The sequence below is a fragment of the Dendrobates tinctorius genome, unplaced genomic scaffold, assembly GCF_039654945.1.
Source record: "Dendrobates tinctorius isolate UK_male_01 unplaced genomic scaffold, ASM3965494v1 ptg000086l, whole genome shotgun sequence".
NCBI lineage: Eukaryota > Metazoa > Chordata > Amphibia > Anura > Dendrobatidae > Dendrobates > Dendrobates tinctorius.
Genome location: NW_027361754.1, coordinates 51,102,455 through 51,122,831, shown reverse-complemented (window position 1 = coordinate 51,122,831; position 20,377 = coordinate 51,102,455). Strand labels below are relative to the sequence as shown.

Sequence of the window (20,377 nt, the reverse complement as noted above, 5' to 3'; positions counted from 1 at the left end):
TCCCCAGGTATGTTTGTCTCTGTAAAGCTGCGGTGTATCAGAGAAAAACATACTAATAGCTGCTGGAGAGCAAGCGGCACTGTGCACTGGTCCTACAGACAGGTTTCTGGCAGTTTCTCCCCACCCCCTGCCAGTGCAGTGCTGTGCACTAGTCCTACAGACAGGTCCCTGGTGGCTTCTTCACACACGCTGACAGTGCGGTGCAGTGCACTATTCCTACAGACAGGTCCCCGGTGGCTTCTCCCCACCCGCTGCCAGTGCGATGCTGTGTACTAGTCCTACAGACAGGTCCCCGGTGGCTTCTCCCCACCCGCTGCCAGTGCGATGCTGTGTACTAGTCCTACAGACAGGTCCCCGGTGGCTTCTCCCCACCCGCTGACAGTGCGGTGCTGTGCACTAGTCCTACAGACAGGTCCCTGGTGGCTTCTTCACACACGCTGACAGTGCGGTGCAGTGCACTATTCCTACAGACAGGTCCCCGGTGGCTTCTCCCCACCCGCTGCCAGTGCGATGCTGTGTACTAGTCCTACAGACAGGTCCCCGGTGGCTTCTCCCCACCCGCTGACAGTGCGGTGCTGTGTACTAGTCCTACAGCAGGTCCCTTGTGGCTTCATCCCACCCGCTGACAGTGCGTGCTGTGCACTAGTCCTACAGACAGGTCCCTTGTGGCTTCTCCCCACCCGCTGACAGTGCGGTGCTGTGCACTAGTCCTACAGACAGGTCCCTGGTGGCTTCTTCACACACGCTGACAGTGCGGTGCAGTGCACTATTCCTACAGACAGGTCCCCGGTGGCTTCTCCCCACCCGCTGCCAGTGCGGTGCTGTGCACTAGTCCTACAGACAGGTCCCTTGTGGCTTCTCCCCACCCGCTGCCAGTGCGGTGCTGTGCACTATTCCTACAGACAGGTCCCCGGTGGCTTCTCCCCACCCGCTGCCAGTGCGGTGCTGTGCACTATTCCTACAGACAGGTCCCCGGTGGCTTCTCCCCACCCGCTGACAGTGCGTGCTGTGCACTAGTCCTACAGACAGGTCCCTTGTGGCTTCTCCCCACCCGCTGCCAGTGCGATGCTGTGCACTAGCCCTACATACAGATCACCGGCAGCATCTCCCCACCCGCTGACAGTGCGGTGCTGTGCACTATTCCTACAGACAGGTCCCCGGTGGCTTCTCCCCACCCGCTGCCAGTGCGGTGCTGTGCACTAGTCCTACAGACAGGTCCCCGGTGGCTTCTCCCCACCCGCTGACAGTGCAGTGCTGTGTACTAGTCCTACAGACAGGTCCCTTGTGGCTTCTCCCCACCCGCTGACAGTGTGGTGCTGTGCACTATTCCTACAGACAGGTCCCCAGTGGCTTCTTCACACACGCTGACAGTGCGATGCTGTGCACTAGTCCTACAGCCAGGTCCCTGGTGGCTTCTTCACACACGCTGACAGTGCAGTGCTGTGCACTAGTCCTACAGACAGGTCCCCGGTGGCTTCTCCCCACCCGCTGCCAGTGCGATGATGTGTACTAGTCCTACAGACAGGTCCCAGGCGGATTCTCCCCACCCGCTGACAGTGCGGTGCTGTGCACTAGTCCTACAGACAGGTCTCCGGTGGCTTCTCCCCACCCGCTGCCAGTGCGATGATGTGTACTAGTCCTACAGACAGGTCCCAGGCAGCTTCTCCCCACCCGCTGACAGTGCAGTGCTGTGCACTATTCCTACAGACAGGTCCCCGGTGGCTTCTCCCCACCCGCTGCCAGTGCGATGCTGTGTACTAGTCCTACAGACAGGTCCCAGGCGGATTCTCCCCACCCGCTGACAGTGCGGTGCTGTGCACTAGTCCTACAGACAGGTCCCGGGCGGATTCTCCCCGCCCGCTGACAAGGACTGACAAGTGTCTTCCTATGTGCACATACAGCAAAGAGTTGTCAGTCACTGTCAGTGGGCAGGGAAAGCCACCGGGGACCTGTCCATAGGACTAGTGCACAGCTTCGCACTGTCAGCGGGTGGAGAGAAGCCACCGGGGACCTGTCCATAGGACTAGTGCACAGCACAGCACTGTCAGCGGTTGGGGAGAAGCCGTAGGCAGGGACACGTGCGTAGATTTAGTGCACAAAACCGCACTGTCAGCGGGTGGGGAGAAGCCTGCGGCAGGGACCTGTCCCTAGGATTAGTGCACAGCACCGCACTGTCAGCGGGTGGGGTGAAGTCACCGGGGACCTGTCTGTAGGACTAGTGCATAGTAGTGCACTGTCAGCGTGTGGGAGAAGCCGCCAGGGACCTGTCTGTAGGACTAGTGAACAGCATCGCACTGTCAGCGTGTGTGAAGAAGCCGCCGGGGACCTGTCTGTAGGACTTGTGCACAGCACCGCACTGGCAGCGGGTGGGGAGAAGCCACCGGGGACCTGTCTGTAGGACTAGTACACAGCATCGCACCGGCAGCGGGTGGGGAGAAGCCACCGGGGACCTGTCTGTAGGACTAGTGCACAGCACTGCACTGTCAGCGTGTGTGAAGAAGCCACCAGGGACCTGGCTGTAGGACTAGTGAACAGCATCGCACTGTCAGCGTGTGTGAAGAAGCCACTGGGGACCTGTCTGTAGGAATAGTGCACTGCACTGCACTGTCAGCGTGTGTGAAGAAGCCACCAGGGACCTGGCTGTAGGACTAGTGCTCAGCACTGTCAGCGGGTGGGGAGAAGCCACAAGGGACCGGTCTGTAGGACTAGTGCACAGCACCGCACTGTCAGCGGGTGGGGAGAAGCCGCCTGGGACCTGTCTGTAGGACTACTACACAGCATCGCACTGGCAGCGGGTGGGGAGAAGCCACCGGGGACCTGTCTGTAGGACTAGTACACAGCACCGCACTGTCAGCGTGTGTGAAGAAGCCACCAGGGACCTGGCTGTAGGACTAGTGAACAGCATCGCACTGTCAGCGTGTGTGAAGAAGCCACTGGGGACCTGTCTGTAGGAATAGTGCACAGCACTGCACTGTCAGCATGTGTGAAGAAGCCACCAGGGACCTGGCTGTAGGACTAGTGCACAGCACTGTCAGCGGGTGGGGAGAAGCCACAAGGGACCGGTCTGTAGGACTAGTGCACAGCACCGCACTGTCAGCGGGTGGGGAGAAGCCGCCTGGGACCTGTCTGTAGGACTACTACACAGCATCGCACTGGCAGCGGGTGGGGAGAAGCCACCGGGGACCTGTCTGTAGGAATAGTGCACAGCACCGCACTGTCAGCGTGTGTGAAGAAGCCACCAGGGACCTGGCCGTAGGACTAGTGCACAGCTTCGCACTGTCAGCGGGTGGAGAGAAGCCACCGGGGACCTGTCCATAGGAATAGTGCACCGCACAGCACTGTCAGTGGGCGGGGAGATGCTGCCGGGGACCTGTCCGTAGGACTAGTGCACTGCACTGTCAGCAGGAGGGGAGAAGCCGCCGGGGATCTGTCAGTAGGACTAGTGCACAGCACCACACTGTCAGTGTGTCGGGAGAAGCCGCTCGGGACCTGTCTGTAGGACTAGTGCACAGCACCGCACTGTCAGCGTGCGGGGAGAAGCTGCTGGGGTCCTGTCCGTAGGACTAGTGCACAGCACTGTCAGCAGGAGGGGAGAAGCCGCCGGGGATCTGTCAGTAGGACTAGTGCACAGCACCGCACTGTCAGTGTGTCGGGAGAAGCCGCTCGGGACCTGTCTGTAGGACTAGTGCACAGCACCACACTGTCAGTGGGCGGGGAGATGCTGCCGGGGACCTGTCTGTAGGGCTAGTGCACAGCACCGCACCTGAATATAGTAAACCTAATACATTTTGGCCACGGTCTGATGAAGTTTGAAGGCAGGTGGTTTATGGATGGCACCTGCAATTTCTGATCCAAGTGCTGCAGGTGCAGAGCATATGATGAGGTCGGACATGGCCAGGCAGTGACTGAGGTAACCGTAATGTGGGCACTAGGACCCAGCTACAGCATGCATGAACCTGAGCACACAGGAAGCCTGTAGCCCTGACAGAGGAGCAGGTCAGAAACTTATCAGCCTGGCTGTGGCCACACACCACACTGCACAGAGACTCTGCCACCCTGCTAGTCAGCGTCTCAGGAAGATAGGGGAGCAGGCAATCTGCCATGGTCTCTCTGAGGGTGAGTGCACACAGTGCAGAGTCAGCTGCAGGTTTTTCCACGCGGATTTGCAGGTAAAACCGCAGGTAAAGTGAACTGCGGTTTTCCTGCGGGTTTGCCTGTGGTTTGCCACCTGGACAATGGAACAGGTGTCAAACCGCAGCAAATCTGCGTGGAAAAATCTGCAGCATGTGCCCCGCAGTTTTGAAAGCCCATAGATTTGCATTGTACTATACAATGCCTGGGGATTTTGCTGCAGATCCATAGGCATTGTACAGTACAATGCACATCTATGGGATTTCAAAACCGCAGGCAAATCTGCACCGTGTGCACATACCTTAAGTGCTGCCTTAGGACAGGAGCGGCTGTTGCTCCGAGTGGACCCCTTCATAGAACCGGCCCGGGGCGGTGGCCCCCTCTGCCCCCCGCGGGATCCCGTACATTACCGTGACGAAGCTGTTTTCTCACATCACCCAGGTAGTGCTGAGAAGTTCTGGGAACTCTCCTGGGCGCCGCCATCTTGCTCTGAAATGTTTACATAGTAACCAATCGCAACGGCAGGAGGCTTGTTACTAAAGGGCGGGGACTAGACGGAAGCGATAGTCCAATAAGCGTCGTGCACCTGTCACGTTCGCTGGAGTAGAAGGAGAGTAGTGCGCATGCCCCTTATTGAAGCCAACAAGCAGGGCAGGGTTTTTAACTCTTACACAGCTGGAGGGTATCGGTGCAGGGAGAGCGGATAATGAGTCTGAACGGAGGCAGATGGGTCCAGGAGGTTATATTTGGGTTACGGGTCCTGTATGAAGCTGGAAGGAAAGTGTGTGTGGCCAGTTGTCATTTTATAGATGGCCAAAGTCAGGCTGTCACCTTGTAAACAGTCTGCAGACTTTACACAACTACTTTATTTATTAGTAGTCAAGAGTGGGATACCGGACGTCAAAATTAATCAGACCTCTAAATTATTTCAGAGCCCAAACCCCCCCCTGATTAACGCCCGTTGGTATTTTCGTTTTTCGCTCCCCTTCTTCCCAGAACCATAACTTTATTTTTCCGTCAATATGGCCATGTGAGGGTTTATTTTTTGTGGTACCAGTTGTACTCTTGAACAACACCATTGGTTTTTCCATGTCGTGTACTAGAAAACGGGAAAAAAATTCCAAGTGCGGGGTAATTGCAAAAAAGTGCAATCCCCCACTTGTTTTTTGCTTGGCTTTTTTGCTAGGTTCACTAAATGATAACACTGACCTGCCATTATGATTCTCCAGGACATTACGCGTTCCTAGACACCAAACATGTCTAGGTTCTTTTTTTAAGTGGTGAAAAAAAATTAAAACGTTTGTTAAAAATTGCGCCATTTTCCGAGACCCGTAGCCTCTCCATTTTTCATGATCTCGGGTCGGATGAGAGCTTATTTTTTGCGGGCTGAGCTGACATTTTTAATGACACCATGTTTGTGCAGATATGATCTTTTGATCGCCCGTTATTGCATTTTAATGCAATGTGGCGACCAAAAAAAGCATAATTCTGGCGCTTTGACTTTTTTTCTCACTACGACGTTTAGCGATCAGGTTAATCCTTTTTTTATTGATCGGGCAAATCTGAACGCGGCAATACCAAATATGTGTATGTTTGATTTTTTTTTTTTTTCATATAGTTTTGTTTTGAATGGGGCAAAAGGGGGGTGATTTGAACTTTTATATATTTTTTATTATTTTTTAAAACTTTTTTTTACTTTTGGTATGCTTCCATAGTCTTCATGGGAGACTAGAAGCTCCCATAACCCGATCCCCTCTGCTACATACAGGCAATGATCAGATCGCCTTTATATAGCAGAATTGGGTGGCGCTCATAGCAATCTGACTATGACAACCATAGAGGTCTGCTGGAGACCTTTGGTTGTCTTGCCAACCCATGGATGAGCCCGCCAGTCATGTGACACGGGCGCCGATGGGCGGGATTTCCAGAACGCTTGCAGGAAGCGTATGTTAAATGCCGCTGTCAGAGATTGACAGCGGCATTTAACTAGTTAATAGCCGTAGGTGGATCGCAATTCCACCTACATCTGTTAGAGGCACATAACAGTTGACATGTGCCAGAAAAGATGTGGGCTCAGTGCCGGAGCCCACATCAAAGGGAGGGAGTCCGACATTGGCGTACTATTACGCCAGTTGTCGTAAAGGGGTTAAGACTCTAGACCCAGCCCCTAAATTTAAGTCACAAAACTTGATCTAGAGCCCCTAAAATGAATTATACACATGACCAGACCCTTATGATTAATCAGTCCTCAGACCAGAATGGAAATATCTATCAGACTCCAGACCAGAGCTCTAAAATGACTATCCTCTTAACGACCAAGCCATTTTGTAGGTTAATGACCAGGCCTTAATTTTTAAATCGGACCACTGTCACTTTATGTGCTTGTAAGGCTGGAGTCACACTTACCGTATAAAAATACAGACCGTATTGTACGGTCGCAATATGCAGAAATGTTCCCTGAACAGTGATCCGTATGTCATCCGTTGTCAAGGTTTGGCCGCGTATTTTGCTCATGTAAGCATCCGTATGTAATCCGTATGCCGAGATTTTCTCGTAGGCTTGCAAAATAGACATATAATGGAGCCCAATGACAGGTTAAAACCCAAACGAAAGAATAGTTATGTACATATAGAATACATATATATATATATGTAATTGAGACACACACACATATATATATTTATATTTCATAGAGTTCTACAGAGCAGAATAGCCGCTAAATCAATTGCCAGCTTCTGTAAAATCAATGCAAAACCCGACATGAAATGACACATGGTTTAATACAGTAAACCATTTCATTTAATGTATTTGTTATATATCCCTGACTAATAATTAAATTAGGGTTTGTGTGTAAAATTTGGGACGTCGAGGTGTTAAATTAAGGTGTGGGCGTGTGGGCCCCCGCGGTAAAATCGCAACCAGAGAGGGAAAGCAAGTGAGTGAGGGCAGATTTAGTAGCCTTGAGAGGGACCATTGTTTTTGCCCCCCCCCCCCCCCCCCCCCCCCCCGGCTACAGAAATCTGCTCCCAGAAAAGGCACATCTATAAGATGCGCCTTTTCTGGCACTTATCCTATTTCCATTGCCCTGTAGCGGTGGCTAGTGGGTTAATATTAATGGGTTAATGTCACCTTGCTATTGGAAGGTGACATTAAGCCGATTAATAATGGAGAGGTGTTAATAAGACACTTATCCATTATTAACCCTAGACTATTGGTTAAAAAACACACACAGACATTAATGAAAAATTTTAATGAAATAAAGACACCACGTTTTTGACCAGATTTTTTCTTCTGCTAATCCAAAAATAATCCATCAACCTGTAACAAAAAAAAAAAAAAAATCTTCTTACCTCTCCGCTGGTCAGTCAGGTACCCCACTGCAATCCATCAGACGGGGTTAACAGGTTTATAATGGGACTGGTGCTAATGCGACCAGCCCACTTTAAAGCACTGCCAGAATGAATTAGTTCATCTTTGCGCAGCCTCCCTGGCTGCCCGGAAATGAACTAATGAGCATGGGAAAGTTTCTGCATTTATTCCCACACTCATCAGTTCACCTCAGGTCAGCCAGGGACTACGCGCAGCCTCAGGCCGATTTCACACGTCAGTGTCTCCGGTACACGTAGTGACAGTTTTCTCATGTACCGGAGACACTGACACAGGTAGACCCATTCAAATGAATGGGTCTATGCCCGTGTGTCCGTGTGCAAAACACGGAGACATGTCTGTTTTAACACGGACACCCGGCCCGCAACATGTGCACACAGAGGACTGTTCACACATTCCTCCGTGCTCACGGCCGGCCGCCAGGAAGAAGCGGCTACTGTAAGCGCTGTTCCCGGCTGCTGGTGCTGATCGCGGCTGACATTCTGCTCTCCTGCTCTGCCGGCAGGAGAGCAGAATGAAAGAAAACCTGACGTGGGGTCCCCCTCATTTTCTTAACCAACCAGATGAAACTTACAGCTGGGGGCTGCATCCCTCAGCTATCAGCTTCAGCCAGGTTGGCTGTGAAGAATAGATGGGTCCCCACGCTGTTTTTTTACACATTTACAGTCGGAAGCGGCTGTATTAGCAGCGCTCCGGCTGTAAACGTATTAACCCCCCAGATGGATTTACGCCGTGGGACGTGACTGAGCGCCGGACAGGTAATGTATATTGTTGGTTTATTATGTTCACCTTTTTTTCAGAAGATCGATGGCCTCGCAAAGGAATTACCAGTATAATAAAGATTATAAAAGTGTGTGTTGTATTCTTTCATTAAAATAATTTATTCTTATTGTGAGTGTTTATTTAACCCTTTCTTTACTGCAGATTAGTAATTGATTGGTGTCTTATTGACACCTCTTCATTACTAATCCGGGCTTAATGTCACCTTATAATAGAAAGATGGCATTAATCCCTTTATAACCCCACTTGCCACCACTACAGGGCAAGTGGGAAGAACCGGGCAAAGTTCCAGATTAAGTGCATCTAATAGATGCGCCTTTTCTGGGCAGCTGGGGGCTGCTGTTTTTAGGCTGGGGTGGGTCAAGATTAATGGCCCCTTACCAGCCCGAGAATATCAGCCCTCAGTTGTCGGCTTTAGTCAGGTTGGTTGTCAAAAATAGGGGGGACCCCACGCCGTTTTTTTAAATTATTTATTTAAATAATTAAAAAAAACAGCATGGGGACCCCTCTATTTTTCACAACCAACCTGGCTGAATCTGACAGCTGAGGGATGCAGCCCCCAGCTGTAAGTTTGGTCAGATTGGTTAAGAAAATGAGGGGGACCCCACGTCGGGTTTTCATTCATTCTGCTCTCCTACCGGCAGAGCGGGTCCGTGTGGTCCTGATGTGGCACACGGTTGCCACACATGTGCCACACGGAGGTACCACGTGTCAACACGGATAGCTCTGGTACCATTTTTTCCAATACCGGAATTATCTGGACGTGTGAAACCGCCCTCACTGATGTCACTGGCTGACCTGAGGTGAACTGATGAGCGTGGGAAAAAATGCAGAAACTTTCCCACGCTCATTAGTTCATCTCTGGCAGCCAGGGAAGCTGCGCAGAGATGAATTAATTCATTCTGGCAGTGGTTTAGAGCAGGCTGATCGCATTAGCACCGGTCCCGTTCTAAACCACTTCACCCAGTCTGATGGCTTGCAGCTGGGAACCTGACTGACCAGCCCGGAGGTAACGATATCACTGTGTTTTTGTTTTAATTTCGTTACAGGTCAATGGTTTATTTTTGGATTAGCAGAGGAATAAATCTGGTCAAAAACGTGGTGTCTTTATTTCATTAAAATAATTTTTCATTAATGTCTGTGTATTTTTTAACCGTTTAATAGTCTAGGGTTAATAATGGATAAGTGTCTTATTGACACCTCTCCATTATTAATCGGCTTAATGTCACCTTCCAATAGCAAGGTGACATTAACCCATTAATATTAACCCATTAGCCACCACTACAGGGCAATGGGAATAGAGAGGAAAAGTGCCAGAAAAGGTGCATCTTATAGATGCGCCTTTTCTGGGGGCAGATTTTTGTAGCCGGGGGGGGGGGGAGCAAAAACAATGGTCCCATTCAAGGCTATTAAAATCTGCCCTCACTCACCTGCTTTACCTCTCTGGTTGAGATTTTACCACGGGGGCCCACAGGTGTTTTTTTTACCACCAATTAACCCCTTCATTTAACACCTAGACGTCCCAAATTTTACACACAAACCCTAATGTAATTATTAGGGACATATAAAAAATACATGAAATTAAATGGTTTACTGTATGTAAACCATGTGTTATTTCATGTCGGGTTTGGGAATGATTTTACAGAAGCCGGCAATTGAATTAGCGGCTATTATGCTATGTAGAACTCTATGAAATGTATATGTCTCATTTACATGTATATATACACTGTTCAAAAAAATAAAGGGAACACTCAAATAACACATCCTAGATCTAAATGAATGAAATATTCTCATTGAATACTTTGGTCTGTACAAAGTTGAATGTGCTGTCAACATAATCACACAAAAATCATCAATGGAAATCACATTTTTGAACCAATGGAGTCCTGGATTTGGAGAGACCCCCAAAATGAAAGTGGAAACAAGTCAAAATGAAAATCAAAACAAGACAAAATTAAAGTGGAAACAAGTCAAAATGATGCTTAGTATTGTGTGTGGCCTCCACGTATCTGTATGACCTCCCTACAATGCCTGGGCAAGCTTCTGATGAGGTGGCGGATGTTCTCCTGAGAGATCTCCTCCCAGACCTGGACTAAAGCATCTGTCAACTCCTGGACAGTCTGTGGTGCAATGTGACATTGGTGGATGGAGCGAGACATGCTGTCCCAGATGTGCTCAGTCGATTCAGGTCTGGGGAGCATGCAGGCCAGTCCATAGCTTCAATGCCTTCATCTTGCAGGAACTGCTGACACACTCCAGCCACATGAGGTCTCGCATTGTCCTGCATTAGGAGGAACCCAGGGCCAACTGCACCAGCATATGGTCTCACATCGGGTCTGAGGATCTCATCTCGGTACCCAATGGCAGTCAGGCTACCTCTGGCGAGCACATGGAGGGCTGTGGCCCTCCAAAGAAATGCTACCCCACACCATTTCTGACACACTGCCAAACCAGTCATGCTGAAGGATGTTGCAAGCAGCAGATTCACACTCAGCACATGTGACATACATGACAGAGTCTGGAGACGCCGTGGAGAGCGATCTGCTGCCTGCAACATTCTTCAGTATGACCGGTCTGCAGTGGGTCAGTAATGGTGTGGGGTAACATTTCTTTGGAAATCCGTATTTTTTGCGCCCCCATAGACTTGCATTGGCGTATTTTGGCCGGAATACGCTGACAATCGCAGCATGCTGCGATTGTCTCGGCCCATAAAATAAGGCCGAGAAATATACGGCTGTTGGGAGCTGCCCCATAGAGAATCATTGGTCCGTGTTTAGTGCGTGGTTTTTACGCCTCTCACTCGTCCGTATTCCTCTCTAGTGCGACGCCGGCCTAACTCTGGAACACTTCAACGGATCCCGCTGATTATGACATTGTTTTTTCGTGACATATGGTATTTCATGTTAGTGGTAAAATTTCTTCGCTATAACTTGCATTTATTTATGAAAAAAACGGAAATATGGCGACAATTTTTAAAATTTAGCAATTTTCAAACTTTTAATTTTTATGCCCTTAAATCAGAGAGATATGTCACAAAAATAGTTAATAAATAACATTTCCTACATGTCTACTTTACATCAGCACAATTTTGAAACCAAATTTTTTTTTTGTTAGGAAGTTATAAGGGTTAAAAGTTGACCAGCGATTTCTCATTTTTACAACAAAATTTATAAATCCATTTTTTTAAGGGACCACCACACATTTGAAGTCACTTTGAGGGGTCAATATGACAGAAAATACCCAAAAGTGACACCATTCTAAAAACTGCACACCTCAAGGTGCTCAAAACCACATTCAATAAGTTTATTAACCCATTAGGTACTTCACAAGAATTGAAGCAATGTGGAAGGAAAAAATTAACATTTAACTTTTTTCCCCAAAATTTTTCTTTGGACACAATTTTTTTTATTTTGTCAAGGGTTCCAAGAGAAAATGAATCACAATATTTGTTGTGCACTTTCTTCTGAGTACACCGATACCCCATGTGTGGAGGAAGACCAATCTTTAGGCGCACGGCAGTGGTCAGAAAAGAAGGAGCATCATTTGAGATTTTGAATGTCAAATTGGCTGGAATCGAGCGCGAACGCCATGTCGTGTTTGGAGAGCCCCTGATGTCCCTAAACAGTAGAAATTCCCCCATAAGTGACCCCATTTTGGAAACTAGACCCCCCCAAGGAACTTATCTAAATGTGTGGTGAGTACTTTGAACACCCAAGGGTTTAACAGAAGGTTATAAGGTAGAGCCGTAAAATTAAAAAATCATATTTTTTCCAAAAAAATTATCTTTTCATCCCCAATTTTTATTTTCCCAAGGGTAACAGGACCCCAAAAGTTAGTGTAATTTGTCCTGAGTACGCTGATACCCCACATGTGGGGATAAACCACTATTTGGGTGCATGGCAGAGTTCGAAGGGAAGCAGCGACATTTGACTTTTTTGGCTGGAATTGAGATCGGACGCCATGTCGCGTTTGGAGAGCCCCTGTGTTGCATTTTTCTGCTCTGGGCTCAGTGCCAGCAAAATCAGACCAGCGCACGGTCAGCGCATCCAATGCTAAATATAGGATACGCTGATCGCATGCAGCCTCATGCGATCAGAGGAGGAACTCACCGGAGGGGGTGCGGCCGGGGCTTAGCGGCAGCCCTGCGCCCAAGAACGCTAGTGTGAAACTAGCCTAAGGCACCCGGACGCCGCTTTCAGCTGTATGGCCACTGCACCAGATAAGCTGCTAGCACCACTGCTACAGAAAAGGCTACTATCACACATCCGGTGTGTTTGTTGCAGCGGCGTGCGGCGGAAAGCCGGACCAGGCCTGCAGCGGTGACACCGGATGCAGATGTGGCGCCTGATCCGGCTTGGAAAGCATTTAAAGGAGCCACACCGGGGACGAGAAAGGCGGCGGAATGCGGGAGATACGCACGCGCCGGGCACTTATGGGTTAAACCTCACAGTGTCCGTGCAGGCGCTGTAGAAAAGGCCGTTCCGGCGCTGCAAAAAAAGTTGCAGGCAACGTTTTTTGCTGACACCGGACGGCGCAGGTTTGTCGTTTCCGGTTAAAAACGGAGGCGCCGCATGTCCATCCGACACGATGCGGCGATCATTAAATTCTATATGCTAAAACCGGATCCAATTCCGGATCCGGTTTTCACACTTTTCGCCGCATCGTGCCGGATTCAAAAAGCCAGATGTGTGAAAGCAGCCTTACTCATCTCTTTAGAACGGTTGGTTTCCAAAGGACCTGTATTACCAACAGCTAGCTGGTGTACCAGGTGACCTGATATGGGCAGGTGGGAGTGGTCACCAGCAGACTAACTAAACATGCAGTAACACCAGCGGCCACCGGGGGCAAAAACTGATATTAACCCCCAATGGCCTGAAAGGAAAAAAGTTTATATCAGAGCAGCCCAAACTTACACAGATCCAGAAATGGATCGTGACAGGGAGGACACGTGGGGTCCAGAATGTGGGATATTATTACTGTAGGGGTTAATTACAGGATATTATTTTTGAGAAACTGTTTTCAATGTGGGGGAGGATAGGTCCTGTTACTGGGCAGGGTGACACGGTCGCTTATTTTTATTCCATCTGGCGTAATATAGAGGTTGGGGAAAGTGCGCTAAATACAGTTGTGGCCAAAAGTATTGACACCCCTGCAATTCTGTCAGATAATACTCAGTTTCTTCCTGAAAATGATTGCAAACACAAATTCTTTGGTACGATTATCTTAATTTAATTTGTCTTAAATGAAAAAACACAAAAGAGAATGAAGCAAAACATTGATCATTTCACACAAAACTCCAAAAATGGGCCAGACAAAAGTATTGGCACCCTCAGCCTAATACTTGGTTGCACAACCTTTAGCCAAAATAACTGCGACCAACCGCTTCTGGTAACCATCAATGAGTTTCTTCTGCTGGAATTTTAGACCATTCTTCTTTGGCAAACTGCTCCAAGTCCCTGATATTTGAAGGGTACCTTCTCCAAACTGCCATTTTTAGATCTCTTCACAGGTGTTCTATGGGATTCAGGTCTGGACTCATTGCTGGCCACCTTAGAAGTCTCCAGTGCTTTCTCTTAAACCATTTTCTAGTGCTTTTTGAAGTGTGTTTTGGGTCATTGTCCTGCTGGAAGACCCATGACCTCTGAGGGAGACCCAGCTTTCTCACACTGGGCCCTACATTATGCTGCAAAATTTGTTGGTAGTCTTCAGACTTCATAACGCCATGCACATGGTCAAGCAGTCCAGTGCCAGAGGCAGCAACGCAACTCGATAACATCAGGGAACCTCCGCCATGTTTGACTGTAGGGACCGTGTTCTTTTCTTTGAATGCCTCTTTTTTTCTCCTGTAAACTCTATGTTGATGCCTTTGCCCAAAAAGCTCTAGTTTTGTCTCATCTGACCAGAGAACATTCTTCCAAAACGTTTTAGGCTTTTTCAGGTAAGTTTTGGCAAACTCCAGCCTGGCTTTTTTATGTCTCGGGGTAAGAAGTGGGGTCTTCCTGGGTCTCCTACCATACAGTCCCTTTTCATTCAGACGCCGACGGATAGTACCGGTTGACACTGTTGTACCCTCGGACTGCAGGGCAGCTTGAACTTGTTTGGATGTTAGTCGAGGTTCTTTATCCAACATCCGCACAATCTTGCGTTGAAATCTCTTGTCAATTTTTCTTTTCCGTCCACATCTAGGGAGGTTAGCCACAGTGCCATGGGCTTTAAACTTCTTGATGACACTGCGCACGGTAGACACAGGAACATTCAGGTCTTTAGAGATGGACTTGTAGCCTTGAGATTGCTCATGCTTCCTCACAATTTGGTTTCTCAAGTCCTCAGACAGTTCTTTGGTCTCGTTTCTTTTCTCCATGCTCAATGTGGTACACACAAGGACACAGGACAGAGGTTGAGTCAACTTTAATCCATGTCAACTGGCTGCAAGTGTGATTTAGTTATTGCCAACACCTGTTAGGTGCCACAGGTAAGTTACAGGTGCTGTTAATTACACAAATTAGAGAAGCATCACATGATTTTTCGAACAGTGCCAATACTTTTGTCCACCCTTTTTTTTATGTTTGGTGTGGAGTTATATCCAATTTGGCTTTAGGACAATTTTTTGTTTTTTCATTTAAGACAAATTAAATATAGATAATAATACCAAAGAATTTGTGTTTGCATTCATTTTCAGGAAGAAACTGAGTATTATCTGACAGAATTGCAGGGGTGTCAATACTTTTGGCCACAACTGTAACTGTGTTATTTTCTGCAGAGACGAGTCCTGACTTGAACACCTGATGGTGGACTGAACTGGATGAAGAAAAGCCAAGATGAAGGACTTCAACTACAGACGTCACCGGAGAGTCAGTGTTTTACCTGTACACTTACACTATACACAGAGCTCGTGTATATTGTCACTAGTGATCACGGTATTACCTGTACACTGACACTATATACAGAGCTCCTGTGTATAATGTCACTGGTGGTCACTGTATTACCTGTACACTATATACAGAACTCCTGTGTATAGTGTCACTAGTGATCACTGTATTACCTGTATACTATATACAGAGCTCCTGTGTATGTTACTGGTGATCACTGTATTACCTATACATTGACATTATATACAGAGCTCCTGTGTATATAGTCACCGGTGATCACTTTATTACTTGTACCCAGACACTGTATACTAAGTACAGATCTCCGTACAGATCTCTGTGTATGTATAATGACATTAGTATTGTTTTTTTATTAATCATCAGTATTGTAATATTTGGTCACTATGTGGTGGTAATACATGGTCTGGCCATGGTGTGGTGGTATTTGTTCCTTGTATGTGGTATTATTCGGTCACTATGTGGTGATAATATGTGGTCTGGTCATGGTGTTATGGTATTTATTCCCTGTATGTGGTATTATTCACTCACTGTTGTGGTAATATGTGGTCTGGTCATGGCGTGGGGATGTTTGTTCTTTGAATGTGATATTATTGGTCTCCATGTGGTGGTAATATGTTGTCTGGTCATGGTGTTATGGTATTTATTCCCTGTATGTGGTATTAGTCACTCACTGTGGTGGTAATATGTGATCTGGTCATGGTGCGGTGGTATTTGTTCTTTGCATATGATATTATTGGATAAAAACAAGAGTGGGGGACCCAAATTCAGAGTGCAGAAAATTGAAAATTATAATTCTGTAAACAATGTGATTCAAAGTAAACAATGGGTAAGAAAACCACGTAAATTGTGCACTACTGAATGAATTGGACTGTACTAAAATTGGACATCGGAAAAAGAACCACCATAAAAACAAGAGACAAGAAGAAACCAACTAAAAGTCCAAAAATTTTTTTGAACGTATAAAATATAAATTTTATTAGTATATCAGGATTTAAAATGGTATAAGATCAAAGAGTTACATAATTATCAATTGACAATATCAAGCTGTATGATATATAGAAAAAGAAAAATGGGGCGCAACTCAGTAGTATAAAATTAGGTGTGGATATCTATGAACAGAGGGAGATATATGGGGGAAGGAGCAGGGTGACAGCAGCATCCTTCTCCATCCTGTCAATGTGTGAAAGCAAGGCGACAGGCGCAGGCCGGGGAGACGCTGGGAAGCAGACTGGGGGGAAATGTAGCCATGTAGTAGCGATAAAAATGAGACCCCTCTTTTCAGCTGCCTCACCAACCCTCCCCCTTGACTGCATCTAATTGGAGGGCATGCTGCCCCCTCTATTACCCCAGACCCGTGTGCAGGTGCTCAGCCAGAACCACCCTAAAATGTGTCCCATTTCTGCAGATAATATTGCCATAGTGTTCTCACATAATACTGCCATATAGATCTCACATAATACCGCCATATAAATCAGACCTAATACCATCATACATCTCACACATAATACTGTCTTATACAGTAGACCACACAAAATACCACCATATATTTCTTACATAATACCACCATATAGATCACACATAATACCGCCAAAATAAAGGAAACACTCAAATAACACATCCTAGATCTGAATGAATGAAATATTCTCATTGAATACTTTGTTCTGTACAAAGTTGAATGTGCTGTCTACATAATCAAACAAAAGTCATCCTGGAAATCACATTTTTGAACCAATGGAGGCCTGGATTTGGAGTCACACAAAAAATTAAATTAAAACAAGTCAAAATGAAGCTCACTATTGTGTGTGGCCTCCACGTGCTTGTATGACCTCCCTACTGTACAACGCCTGGGCATGCTCCTGATGAGGTGGCGGATGGTCTCCTGAGGGATCTCCTCCCAGACCAGGACTAAAGCATCCGCCAACTCCTGGACAGTCTGTGGTGCAATGTGATGGTGGTGGATGGAGCGAGATATGATGTCCCAGATGTGCTCAATCGGATTCAGGTCTGGGGAATGGGCAGGCCAGTCCATAGCTTCAATGCCTTCATTTTGCAGGAACTGCTGACACACTCCAGCCACATGAGTTCTGGCATTGTGCTGCATTAGGAGGAACCCAGAGCAAACCGCACCAGCATATGGTCTCACAAGGGGTCTGAGGATCTCATCTCGGTACCTAATGGCAGTCAGGCTACCTCTGGCAAGCACATGGAGGGCTGTGCGGCCCTCCAAAGAAATGCCACCCCACACCATTACTGACTCACTGCCAAACCGGTCATACTGAAGGATGCTGCAGGCTGCTTTAATCTGTGAAGAGCACAGGGCACAAGTGGCGAATTTGCCAATCCTGATGCTGTGTGGCAAATGCCAAGCATCCTGCACGGTGTTGGGCTGCGAGCACAACCCCCATCTGTGGATGTCGGGCCCTCAGACCATCCTCATGTAGTTGGTTTCTAACCGTTTGTGCAGACACATGCACATTTGTGGCCTGCTGGAGGTCATTTTGCAGGGCTCTGGCAGTGCTCCTCCTGTTCCTCCTTGCACAAGGCAGAGATAGCGGTCCTGCTGCTGGGTTGTTGCCCTCCTCCAGCCCTCTCCATGTCTCCTGGTAGCGCCTCCAGCCTCTGGACACTACGATGACAGACACAGCAAACCTTCTTGCCACAGCTCGCATTGATGTACCATCCTGGATGAGCTGCATTACCTGAGCCACTTGTGTGGGTTGTAGAGTCAGGCCGGGATCACACTGCAGCGAGATACGGCTGAGTCTCGCAGGTTAAAACCAAGCTCTGGTGCCGGCACTCTGGAGCGGAGCGTGCAGCCGCACAGCAATACATGGAGCTGCACGCTCCGCTCCGGAGTGCCGGTGCCAGAGCTTGGTTTTCACCTGCGAGACTCGGCCGTATCTCGCTGTAAAGTGACTCCGGCCTCAGTCTCATGCTACCACGCGTGTGAAAGCACAACCAACATTCAAAAGTGACCAAAACATCAGCCAGAAAGTATTGGTACTGAGATGTGGTCTGTGGTCCCCACCTGCAGAACCACTCCTTTATTGAGTGTGTCTTGATAATTGCCAATAATTTCCATCTGTTGTCTATTCCATTTGCACAACAGCATGTGAAATTAATTGTCAATCAGTGTAGCTTCCTGGACAGTTTGATTTCACAGAACTTTGATTTACTTTATTTTTTTGAGCAGTGTAGATCATACATAATACCATCTTATAGATCACACACAATACCACCATGTAGATCACACATAATACTGTCATATAAATCATACATAATATCGTCACGTAGATCATACATAATATTGTTATATAGATCACACATAATACCGTCACTTATATCACCATATATGTCACAAATAATAGCACCATGTAGATCACACATAACACCACAAGATAGTTCTCATATAATACTGTCATATAGTTCTCACATTATTCCACCATACTGAATATAATACCACCATACAGATCACATACTGTATAATACCGTGATATAGATCACACATAATGCCATCATACAGATCACACAATATTTGGCGGCATCAAGTGTGGTCTATATGGCAGTATTATGTAAAAAAAATATATGGCGACTTTATGTGGTCTATATGACGGCATTATGTAATAAATATATATGGCAACGTAATAAATATATATGACGGTATAATGTGTGGTCTTAATGGGAGTATTATGTGATACATATATAGGGCTGTGTTATGTGTGATCCATATGGCAGTGTTATGTGATAAATATATATGGCGGCATTATGTGTGGTTTATATGGCAGTATTATATATAAAATATATATGATAGCATCTCCCATGGCGAGAAAGACATGCGGGGGGGGGGGGGGAAGAGAGACATGCAGGGGGAGAGGAGTGCATAGGAGGGAGTGCGACCCAAGGGGAAAGAGACATTCAGGGGGAGAGCAACCCATGGGGAGAGAGACACGCAGGGGGGAGAGCGACCCATGGGGGGAGAGACATGCAGGGGGGAGAGCGACCCATGGGGGGAGAGACATGCAGGGGGGAAAGGAGTGCATAGGAGGGAGAACGACCCATGGGGAGAGAGACAAGCAGGGGGAGAGGAGTGCATAGGAGGGATAGCGACCCATGGGGAAAGAGACATGCAGGGGGGAGAGTAGTGCATAGGGATAGCGACCCATGGGGAAAGAGACATTCAGGGGGAGAGGAGTGCATAGGTAGGAGAGCGACCCATGGGGAGAGAGCAACATTCATGGGGAAGAGGAGTGCATAAGAGGGAGAGCGACCCATGGGGAGAGATACATTCAGGGGGGAGAGGAGTGCATAAGAGGGAGAGCGACCCATGAGGAGAGAGAAATTCAGGGGGGAGAGGAGTGCATAAGAGGGAGAGCGACATTCAGGGGGAAAGGAGTGCATAGGAGGGAGAGCAACCCATGGGGTGAGAGAAATGCAGGGGGGAGAGGAGTGCATAGGAGGGAGGGCGACCGATGGGGAGAGAAACATTCAGGGGGGAGAGGAGTGCATAGGAGGGAGAGCGACCCATGAGGAGAGAGACATTCAGGGGGAAAGGAGTGCATAGGAGGGAGAGCAACCCATGGGGTGAGAGACATGAAGGGGGAGAGGAGTGCATAGGAGGGAGAGCGACCCATGAGGAGAGAGACATTCAGTGGGAAAGGAGTGCATAGGAAGGAGAGCAACCCATGGGGTGAGAGACATGAAGGGGGAGAGGAGTGCATAGGAGGGAGAGCGACCCATGGGGAGAGAGACATTCAGGGGGGAGAGCAACCCATGGCGAAGGAGACATTCAGGGTGCGAGGAGTGCATAGAAGGGAGAGCGACCCATGGGGAAAGAGACATTTAGGGGGAGAGGAGTGCATAGGAAGGAGAGCGACCCATGGGGAGAGACATGCAGGGGGAGAGCGACATTCAGGGGGGAGAGGATTGCATAAGAGGGAGAGCGACCCATGGAGACATTCAGGGGGGAGAGGATTGCATAAGAGGGAGAGCGACCCATGGAGAGACATTCAGGGGGGAGAGGAGTGCATAAGAGAGCGACCCATGGGGAGAGAGACATTCAGGGTGGAGAGGCGTGCATAGGAGGGAGCGCGACCCATGGGGAGAAGAGTGCATAGCAGGGGGAGCAACCCATGGGGAGAGAGACATGCAGGGGGGAAAGGAGTGCACAGGAGGGAGAGCGACCCATGGGGAGA

At 48.2% G+C, this 20,377-nt stretch overlaps 1 protein-coding gene across 2 annotated transcripts in view; it reads right to left on the bottom strand.

Annotated features, from left to right (window-relative positions):
* MORN1 (MORN repeat containing 1) overlaps window positions 1–20,377 on the bottom strand; it is a 528,161-nt gene that overhangs the window by 507,366 nt on the left and 418 nt on the right. Inside the window, exon 1 of one of the 2 annotated variants that reach the window (XM_073585394.1) lies at window positions 4,542–4,725. The exons of the other annotated variant lie outside the window; for it this stretch is intronic. Within the exon in view, the coding sequence (XP_073441495.1) occupies window positions 4,542–4,614 (73 nt within the window). The 5' untranslated portion in view covers window positions 4,615–4,725. Of the gene's footprint in view, window positions 1–4,541; window positions 4,726–20,377 lie in introns of those variants that run through there. 2 annotated transcript variants of the gene reach the window in all.